At 50.4% G+C, this 10,854-nt stretch overlaps 1 protein-coding gene across 1 annotated transcript in view; it reads left to right on the top strand.

The window, feature by feature from the left end:
* Positions 1-2,007: 2,007 nt before the first annotated feature.
* Positions 2,008-10,854, top strand: part of SH3BGRL2 (SH3 domain binding glutamate rich protein like 2) — a 96,866-nt gene continuing 88,019 nt past the window's right edge. Inside the window, exons 1-2 of the mRNA XM_068165183.1 lie at positions 2,008-2,029; positions 3,493-3,551. Coding sequence (XP_068021284.1) covers positions 2,008-2,029; positions 3,493-3,551 — 81 coding nt within the window. The remainder of the gene's footprint in view (positions 2,030-3,492; positions 3,552-10,854) is intronic.

Below are 10,854 nucleotides of genomic sequence, written 5' to 3'. Positions count from 1 at the left end.
AAGGTCATTGAGACTTTTGAATGTGTCCAGAGAAGGGCAACAAAGCTGGGGAGAGGTCTGGAGCACAGCCCTGTGAGGAGAGGCTGAGGGAGCTGGGGTTGCTTAGCCTGGAGAAGAGGAGGCTCAGGGGAGACCTTGCTGTCTACAACTCCCTGAAGGGAGGTTGTAGCCAGGTGGGGGTTGGTCTCTTCTCCCAGGCAACCAGCACCAGAACAAGAGGACACAGTCTCAGGCTGCACCAGGGGAGGTAATAGGCTGGGTGTAAGAAGTTCTATACAGAGAGAGTGATTGCCCATTGGAATGGGCTGCCTGGGGAGGTGGTGGAGTCACCATCACTGGAGGTGTTCAGGAAGAGACTTGACAGGGTGCTTGGTGCCATGGGTTAGTTGATTAGGTGGTGTTGGATGATAAATTGGACTTGATGATCTTGAAGGTCTCTTCCAACCTGGTCTGGTCTATTCTATTCTATTCTATTCTATTCTATTCTATTCTATTCTATTCTATTCTATTCTATTCTATTCTATTCTATTCCATTCCATTCCATTCCATTCCAATTCTATCCTATCATATTCTATTCTATCTTTTTCCATTCCATTCCATTCCATTCCATTCCATTCCATTCCATTCCATCCTATCCTATCCTATCCTTTTCCATTCCATTCTATCTTATTCCATTCTGTTCCATTCCATCCTGTCCTATTCTATTCTATTCTATTCTATTCTATTCTATTCTATTCTATTCTATTCCATTCCATTGTGAAATTGGTACCTTTAAACAATACATAAATGAGAAAATCAGTGGGCCGTTTCTCAGTATTCATCCCCCTTGTGGCTTTGTGTAGCTCACCCTTCTGCCAAGCAGCTAAAACATCTAATTCATCACCGAGGCGCTGGCAGAGAATCATTGGTGTCCTTCAAAGCAAAAAAAGACCCAGGGTAATGCAGAATAACAAAAGACAGAATAATTTTATTGCTTGCAACTGGAGGAAATGTATTGCTGGTCTCTGGCAGCCAGCCAGGCCAGAAGCTGAAACGCTGTTGCTGCTGTAAATAGGATGAAAGGGATTCATAATCCGTCTCCATGCCCGCCGTAGCTAGGAAAATTATAAGCAGAAAAAGCAATTAACCACCCTCCCTTCCCCCCCCCCCCCCCCCCCCCCCCCCCCCAAACCTCCAAGAGGAAGCAGGGGGGAAAAAAAAAAGAAAGAGGAAAAAGTGAAAGGCTTTTCTGTGCTGATATTTTATAGACTAATTGTCATGACTCACCATTTGGGGCTTGGTTAGCAACTAATGAATCATTAGGTATCGAATATAGGTAACGCAGGTATTGAATGGAGGCATTATGTATATTTAATGCAGGTATTGAATCATACCGACTCCAGGCCACTTGTGCAGAATAAATGGCTTCTCATCAGGCTTCTCCATCAATTGCTCCATCCAGAATAGTGCTAACACACTGGAATGAGCTGCTGAACTGGAATAAATTCAGGTATTGTGCAGTGTGGGCCTGGGGATTAATTGATTGAAGTTTGTTGATCTAAAACCTCCCAATAATGCATTTAAGGTATTGTCCTCCTCAAAACAGTTGATACAGTGAGGATCAGTCACAGTATCACAGTATAACTAAGGTTGGAAGAGACCTCGAGGATCATTGAGTCCAGCCTATCAACACAGACCTCATGACTAGACCATGGCACCAAGTGCCACATCAAATCCCCTCTTGAACACCTCCAGGGATGGTGACTCCACCACCTCCCTGGGTGTGATGCTTCAGATTTCCCCCAGACAGGCCAAATGATATGTTTTGCAGTTTTCTTCAGTCTGTGTAAGGCAATGCTGAGGTCTTAACTGCTTGCTTGGTGAAGGGGAGAGTTGAAACAGAGTATTTCATTCAAGAGCTGGAGGGGGAAGTGGAAGGTTTGAAAGGAAGGGCCCTAGCCTGGGAGCTTAACTGCTTCAGAAAAGAGGGTTGGAAACCCTTCAGAAACTGAATGGGGTCATAATGTCATGCAGTTTGATATTCCCAGAGGTAACAACAGGGATAAAGCCCCAGGGTTATTCAGAGGAGTGGAACCCATGCTCATTGACTTGTCAGTGGGAAACCCCTGATGCATGGAGAAAGTGCTATTGATTTCCAGCGCACCGTAGCAATGGTTGTGGCGTCTGGGGTGGGAACTGCTGCAAAGGCTGTGTCCAGTGTGATGGGTAAAACAGATTCCCTGAACTGCCAGGAAAAAAAAGGGGGTGTTGAGATTTGGAAAAGGGGAAAAAAAAAAACCCAAACCCCTTTGTGATGTTGCTTCAAACTTCTTGAGGAAATGGGGCCTCGCAGAACACACGGCGATACAAATGAGTGCTGCTTGCTTTAAGCAGGAGGACAGCATGACAGGAAAGGTGGCTGTGGGATTCAGCCCTAGGGACTCAGTTTCTGCCAAAAAAAAATCACAGGTTGGTGGAAAACATCAGATTGAGGATGAAATACAAAGAGGATCCTTCATCCTTCACGTTTTCTGGTGCTTTCCCTCAGAACAGACTATATGATCCTGCCTTGCATGTGGGACCAGATGCGTGCACACTCACATGCATCTGCCTGCACCTGCACTAGAGGTGGTGTCCTGCATGGACCAACCTCTGCCTGTCTACAACCTCCCTTCAGGTAGTTGTAGAGAGCAATAAGGTCTCCCCTGAGCCTCCTCTTCTCCAGGCTAAGCAACCCCAGCTCCCTCAGCCTCTCCTCACAGGGCTGTGTTCCAAGCCCCTCACCAACTCTGTTGCCCTTCTCTGGACACACTCCAGCAGCTCAACCTCCTTCCTAAACTGAGGGGCCCAGAACTGGACACAGGACTCGAGGTGTGGCCTAACCAGTGCAGTGTCCAGGGGCAGAATGACCTCCCTGCTCCTGCTGGCCACACTGTTCCTGATGCAGGCCAGGATGCCATTGGCCCTCCTGGCCCCTGGGCACACTGCAGGCTCATGTTCAGCCTACCATCAACCAGCACCCCCAGGTCCCTCTCTGCCTGGCTGCTCTCTAGCCACTCCAACCCCAGCCTGTAGCACTGCATGGGGTTGTTGTGGCCAATGTGCAGCCCCAGGCACTTGGATGTGTTCAGTCTCCTGCCCTTGGACTCTGCCCATCTGTCCAGCCTGTCCAGGTCCCTCTGCAGAGCCTCTCTACCCTCCAGCAGATCAACTCCTGCCCCCAGCTTGGTGTCGTCAGCAAATTTACTGCTGATGGACTCAATGCCCTCATCCAGATCATCAATAAAGATGTTAAAGAGCAGAGAGCCCAGCACTGATCCCTGGGGGACTCCACTACTGACTGGTTACCAGCTGGCTGTGGCACCATTCACCACCACTCTCTGGGCTCAGCCTCTAGCCAGTTCCTAACCCATTGCAGTGTGCTCCCATCCAAGCCATGGGCTGACAGCAATGGTTCACAATCCATCCAAGCAGGCATTCTGCACTTGCAGAAAAGCTTTGTTCAAAACCCAGGAATTTATGCTAAAGAGATTTTGGCTCAAGACAATTTGCAGATCTGGGTAGCCAAGAGGGTAAGTTCAGGCTGCTGTTCCATGTAGCAAGGTAGATCTTTGCTCCCTCTCTCCACTGCCTGCAATGTAAGATCTCTGTATTGCAGCATGAATATGGGTGTAGTTTGGGTCCAGCTGAAGGGTTTTTTTCCTCAGCAGGTGTTGGACTATTCTGCATACAAGATATCTTTTGTACAAGTGTGTACTTCCCTTTGCTCTCAGTGACCTGAAGTCACACCATGGAGGTGCTGAAAGGTGTCCAGAGAAGGACCACGAGGATGAGCAGAGGGCTGGAGCTGCTCTGCTGTGAGGACAGACTGAAGGAGTTGGGGCTGTTCAGTCTGGAGAAGAGAAGGCTCCCAGGTGACCTCATTGTGGCCTTCCAGGATCTGAAGGGAGCTACAGGAAGGCTGGGGAGGGACTGCTCAGGATCTCAGGTAGTGATAGGACTAGGGGGAATGGAATGAAGCTGGAGGTGGGGAGATTGAGGCTGGAGGGGAGGAGGAAGTTCTTCCCCATGAGAGTGGTGAAGCCCTGGAATGGGTTGTCCAGGGAGGTGGTTGGGGCCCTGTCCCTGGAGGTGTTTAAGGCCAGGCTGGCTGAGGCTCTGGCCAGGCTGATGTAGTGTGGGGTGTCCCTGGCCATGGCAGGGGGGTTGGAACTGGATGATCCTTGTGGTCCCTTCCAACCCTGACTGATACTATGATACCATCCACACACTTTCAATTCCAGTGCAAATCAAATCAAATGCCAGTCTCTTTACTATAAATCCCCATGGTTTGCTAGCACTTTTTAATGCATCTGTCAAAGTAAGCTGTGGTGGTGTTGGGGCCCAGCTGCTTTTCACATTGCATGCTCACCCTACCTTGTGAGACAAGAAGCCCAAGATCACTTTCAGAGCTCGTCTCCCATGCCCTGGAGTCTAAATGGACCTCAAATCTTTTGCCTTTATTTACTAAAGTGCTCCTGAGTCGTCTGCTGAGATGTGACTGCTCACCTTGTACTATTTAGTGTTTCAGTTCTTTGAGAGAATGTCTATTGGTGTCACTTCTCATGCTCTGACTAGTTGCAACCCTCTCAAGGGGATTTTCTTAAGCACTCTCCGACTGCAGTGGCGTTGGAGCTGCTGACACCCCTTTTGTGTCTCTGACAGGGACTGCTGTGAACTCAGCTGAACTTGAAGATGTAGTAAAAAGGCACGTCAGGCATTGTTCATGGGCAATTGTTGGTAGCAAGGCAGTTTTCCAAGGCTGTGGAATACTGAAAGAAACATTTACATAGACTTCACTAGTTGATTTCAGAGAGGTGATGCATTTCTCAGAGTTCTTTGTGTAAGAATGCCTGCTTGGATGGATTGTGAGCCAGAGCTGTCAGCCCATGGCTTGGACAGCAGCACACTGCCAGGGGTTAGGAACTGGCTGGAGGCTGAGCCCAGAGAGTGGTGGTGAATGGTGCCACATCCAGCTGGCAGCCAGGCACCAGTGGTGTGCCCCAGGGATCAGTGCTGGGCCCTGTGCTCTTTAACATCTTTATTGATGATCTGGATGAGGGCATTGAGTCCATCATCAGTAAATGTGCAGCTGACACCAAGCTGGGGGCAGGAGTTGATCTGCTGGAGGGTAGAGAGGCTCTGCAGAGGGACCTGGACAGGCTGGACAGATGGGCAGAGGCCAAGGGCAGGAGATTGAACACATCCAAGTGCCAGGTTCTGCACATTGGCCACAACAACCCCATGCAGTGCTACAGGCTGGGGTCAGAGTGGCTGAGAGCAGCCAGGCAGAGAGGGACCTGGGGGTGCTGGTTGATGGTAGGCTGAACATGAGCCTGCAGTGTGCCCAGGCAGCCAGGAGGGCCAATGGCATCCTGGCCTGCATCAGGAACAGTGTGGCCAGCAGGAGCAGGGAGGTCATTCTGCCCCTGTACACTGCACTGGTTAGGCCACACCTGGAGTCCTGTGTCCAGTTCTGGGCCCCTCAGTTTAGGAAGGAGGTTGACTTGCTGGAATGAGTCCAGAGAAGGGCAACAAAGTTGGTGAGGGGTTTGGAACACAGCCCTGTGAGGAGAGGCTGAGGGAGCTGGGGTTGCTTAGCCTGGAGAAGAGGAGACTCAGGGGTGACCTTATTGCTGTCTCCAACTGCCTGAAGGGAGGTTGTAGACAGGCAGAGGTTGGTCTCTTCTCCCAGGCAAGCAGCACCAGAACAAGAGGACACAGTCTCAGGCTGTGCCAGGGGAGGTTTAGGCTGGAAGTTAGGAAGAAGTTCTATACAGAGGGAGTGATTGCCCATTGGAATGGGCTGCCTGGGGAGGTGGTGGAGTCACCGTCATTGGAGGTGTTCAGGAGGAGATTTTATGGGGTGCTTGGTGCCATGGGTTAGTTGATTAGGTGGTGTTGGATGATAGGTTGGACACAATGATCTTGCAGGTCTCTTCCAACCTGGTCTGGTCTGGTCTATTCTATTCTATTCTATTCTATTCTATTCTATTCTATTCGATTCGATTCGATTCGATTCGATTCGATTCAATTCTATTATTTTCTAGAAAGCAAATGTCATTTGTTTAGGACCTGGCAGTTTTATGTTCAATGCTGCCTTTGGTCCTAGTGGATTGTATTGCTGTTTCTCCAAGGTCTCTTCCAACCTGGTCTATTCCATTCCATTCCATTCCATTCCATTCCATTCCATTCCATTCCATTCCATTCCATTCCATTCCATTCCATTCCATTCCATTCCATTCCATTCCATTCCATTCCATTCCATTCTACTGCTTTCTGAAGGACAGCTGTGGTATCTGTGTGCTTGTTTCAACTGCTTTTGCATGAGGTACAATTTCCTATTCACAACATGTATATTAGTCTGTGACACACACACTCACGCTCAAAATGTGATGGCCAAAATAGTTTTGACATATTCTTTAATCACCAGCACTGTGTGTTGCTTCTGAACATCCATCTCTTTTGGCTTTAACATGCATTTCTATCTCCAGGATAGCAAATGGCTTTTGTTCTGTCTCTGTGGAGTTCAGCAGTATAAATTATGTTGTCGAGAGATAAGGTCAAATGTGTCTTTGAAAGCAGGAGTGCCAGTGTCTCAGCCCACAGTCTTACATATCAGAGACCTTGGGCAAGTAGGAGGTAGGGATTTGTGCCCACTCAGAGGAAGGAGCTGAAATTTGGGTCCTTGGATTTCTGGATGTTCCTCCTAAGTATCACAGTATCACAGTATCACTAAGGTTGGAGGAGACCTCGAGGATCATTGAGTCCAACCTATCAACACAGACCCCATGACTAGACCATGGCACCAAGTGCCACATCCAATCCCCTCTGGAACACCTCCAGTGATGGTGACTCCACCACCTCCCTGGGCAGCACATCCCAATGGCTCACAACTCTCTCAGTGAAGAACTTTCTCCTCACCTTGAGTCTAAACCTCCCCTGGCACAGCTTGAGACTGTGTCCTCTTGTTCTGGTGCTGGTTGCCTGGGAGAAGAGACCAACCCCTTCCTGGCCACAACCTCCCTTCAGGTAGTTGTAGAGGGCAATGAGGTCACCCCTGAGCCTCCTCTTCTCCAGGCTATACAACCCCAGCTCCCTCAGCCTCTCCTCACAGGGCTGTGCTCAAGGCCTCTCCCCAGCCTTGTTGCCCTTCTCTGGACACCTTCAAGTGTTTCAATGTCCTTCTTAAACTGAGGGGCCCAGAACTGGACACAGGACTCAAGGTGTGGCCTAACCAATGCAGAGTCCAGGGGCACAATGACTTCCCTGCTCCTGCTGGCCACACTATTCCTAATGCAGGCCAGGATGCCATTGGCCCTCTTGGCCACCTGGGCACACTGCTGGCTCATATTTAGGCAGCTGTCAATCAGCACCCCCAGGTCCCTCTCTGTTTGGCAGCTCTCAGCCACTCTGACCCCAGCCTGTAGCTCTGCATGGGGTTGCCATGGCCAAAGTGCAGCACCTGGCACTTGGACTTGTTGAATGCCATCCCATTGGACTCTGCCCATCTGTCCAGTCGGTCGAGGTCCCTCTGCAGAGCCTTTCAACCCTCTAACTGACCAACATCTGCTCCAAACTTGGTGTCATAAGTCAAGTGTGTAAAGGGGCTGTAGGCAGATTGAAGTTATCCACGAGGTGCATCCCAAGCTGCCCATCCCTATAAACACTGAGATGCCTCTGAGCAGAACATGTGCCTTGGGAATGTTGGGCACCACTGGGGAGGACAGCAACTTGGAGGCAGCATTCTAGAGTTAATTGGGCACCTCAGTACAAGAGGGTTGTGGAGGTGCTGGAGCCAGGGCAGAGGAGGGCAAGGAAGCTGGGGAAGGGCCTGGAGAATAAATGTGATGAAGAGAGACTGAAGGAGCTGGGGATGGTTAGTGTGAAAGAGAGGAGGCTGAGGGGAGACCTCAGTGCTGTCTACAAGTCCCTGAAAGGAGGTTGTGGAGAGGCTGCTGCTGGTCTCTTCTCACAGCTAATTAGTGACAGAACAAGAGGGAATGGCCTCAAGCTGCCACTGGGTAGGTTTAGACTGGACATTAGGAAACATTTTTTGATGATAAGCGTGGTCAGGGCTTGGAATGTGCTGCCCAGGGAGGTGGTGGAGTCCCCAAGCCTGGCTGTGTTTGAAGGTGGTTTGGCTGTGGTGCTTGGGGCCCTGGTTTAGGGGTGACCCTTGTAGAGTGGAGTTCTGGGGTTGAACTTGGTTCTCCTGAGGCTCTTCCCCAACCTGAGTGTTTCTGTGTGATTTCTATGTCATTATCTTCACTTGTTAAAGTCCTGTTTAGGGCAAGTCTGGGCTTTTATGGCTTGAAGTGTAGAAACTCTTGCAGTTTGTGCATCAGCTTACTGGAATTCTCTGCTGGAATTAAGTAACATTAAACCAACCTATTTTTCATCATCTCAGGATTTGCTGTGCTTCAACATATTTATTGATTTGATTTGATTTGATTGGCAATGAAAAAGCTAGAATATTCTATTATTCATGTTGTGCCTCCATACTGTGCTTCTAGGATACTTTGCCTGATGAAGTCTGCTTCCTAGGTGTTTTTTCCCCTTCTGTTTTTATAACTGAAGCTGTCAATCCTCTCCTCTGACCCAGCAAATAGTGGGATCAATCACTGTGTAGTCAGTGGAAAGGCAAAGTCAGGACTGAGCCAGGCCTGGACTGCAGGTGAACAAAAGGAGCAAGGATATTGCAGATAGTTAAAGAAAAGTCCTGAGCCAGCTCAGATGGGTTGAAGGGCTGCAAGAGGGATTTTACAAAGGCCAGTGTGAGGCTTGAGGGGTTGCTCCTCTGGACAGCCCTATATCATCCATAAAAAGGGAGAGATATCATAGTATCATAGTATCAGTCAGGGTTGGAAGGGACCACAAGGATCATCCAGTTCCAATCCCCCTGCCATGGGCAGGGACACCCCACACTAGATCAGCCTGGCCAGAGCCTCAGCCAGCCTGGGCTTAAACACCTCCAGGGACAGGGCCCCAACCACCTCCCTGCACAACCCATTCCAGGGCTTCACCACTCTCATGGGGAAGAACTTCCTCCTCCCCTCCAGCCTGAATCTCCCCACCTCCAGCTTCATTCCATTCCCCCTAGTCCTATCACTACCTGAGATCCTGAGCAGTCCCTCCCCAGCCTTTCTGTAGCCCCCTTCAGATACTGGAAGGCCACAATGAGGTCACCTGGGAGCCTTCTCTTCTGCAGACTGAACAGCCCCAACTCCTTCAGTCTGTCCTCATAGGAGAGGTGCTCCATCCCTCTGCTCATCCTCGAGGCCCTTCTCTGGACACCTTCCAGCACCTCCACATCCCTCTTGTAATAGGGGCTCCAGAACTGGAGGCAGTACTCCAGGTGGGGTCTCCCCAGAGCTGAGCAGAGGGGGAGAATCACCTCCCTTGCCCTGCTGGCCACACTTCTCCTGATGCAGCCCAGGCTCTGTTTGGCTTTGTGGGCTGCAAGTGCACACTGAGAGCTCCTGTTGAGCTTCTCCTCCCCCAGCACCCCCATGTCTCTCTCCTCAGGGCTGCCTTCCAGCCAGTCCCTGCCCAGCCTGGATTTGTGCCTGGGATTGCCTCGACCCAGATGCAGGACCCTGCCCTTGCTCTTGTTGAGCCTCATGAGGTTGGCTTGTGCCCACCTCTCCAGCCTGTCCAGGTCCCTCTGGATGGCCTCCCTTCCCTCCAGCCTGTCTGCTGCACCACACAGCTTGGTGTCATCAGCAAACTTGCTGAGGGTGCACTCAATGCCACTGTCCATGGCACCCACCAAGATGTTGAACAAGCCTGGTCCCAGGACTGATCCCTGAGGGACTCTGCTTGTCCCTGGCCTCCACTGGGACATGGAGCCATTGACAGCCACTCTTTGGGTGCAGCCATCAAGCCAGTTCCTTATCCATCTAGTGGTCACCCATCACACCCATGTGTCACCAGCCTGGAGACCAGGATGTGGTGCAGGACAGTGTCGAAGGCTGTGCTCAGGTCCACCCAAACGAAGCAGGACTGGTAAGATTTACTCTCATTTGCTTTATACTCTGTTGATCACCACATGGGGAACTTTCTGGTAGCCCAAGATGGGGATCTGAGATGCCTCCTTGGTGGATGCACCGGTGGAAGTGTGGTGAGCCAGATAATTGCAGATGGGAAAAGGTGATGGTGGGGAATGCTTCCTGCAGGAAGGATTGGATCTGGGGCTGTCAGTTTCACCTGTACCACAGCGCAGATGCTGCTCCTTTCTGTCCTGCACCTTTCAGGCTTACTAGGAGCTGGGAAAGGGTCAGTTTGTAACTGGGCCTTTAAATATGCTAAGGCAAATGAAAACTGATAAGAGGTATAAATCACTGCAGGCTTAGTCCAGTTCATTCCATGGCTACTCCATCTCCCTAATGAGGAGAGGCTGAGGGAGCTGGGGGCTCTTTAGCTTGGAGAAGAGGAGACTGAGAGGTGACCTCATTGATGCTTATAGAGATGTGAAGGATGAGTGTCAGCAGGATGGACCCAGGCTCTTCTCAGTGGTGTCCAACGATTATACAAGGGGCAGTGGGTGCAGGCTGGAGCATAGGAGGTTCCATGTGAACATAAGGGAAGACTTTTTCCACTGTGAGGGTGTCAGAGCCCTGGAACAGCCTGCCCAGAGAGGTTGTGGAGTCTCCTTCCCTGGAGACAGTCAAAACCCATCTGGATGCATTCCTATGTGACCTACTCTAGGTGATCCTGCTGGGGCAGGAGGCTTGGGCTGGATGATCTTCCAAGGTCACTTCTAACCCCTAACATGCTGTGCTTCTGTGTGATACTACCAGGAAACATCAGTTTGGAGTGGAAAGTGGCATCACA

This window comes from Melanerpes formicivorus, unplaced genomic scaffold, assembly GCF_026170545.1.
Source record: "Melanerpes formicivorus ecotype bairdi unplaced genomic scaffold, bMelFor1.0.p_v2 SCAF_85, whole genome shotgun sequence".
Lineage (NCBI taxonomy): Eukaryota > Metazoa > Chordata > Aves > Piciformes > Picidae > Melanerpes > Melanerpes formicivorus.
Note: the sequence above shows the minus strand (reverse complement) of the source record. Positions and strands in the feature narration are given on the sequence as shown.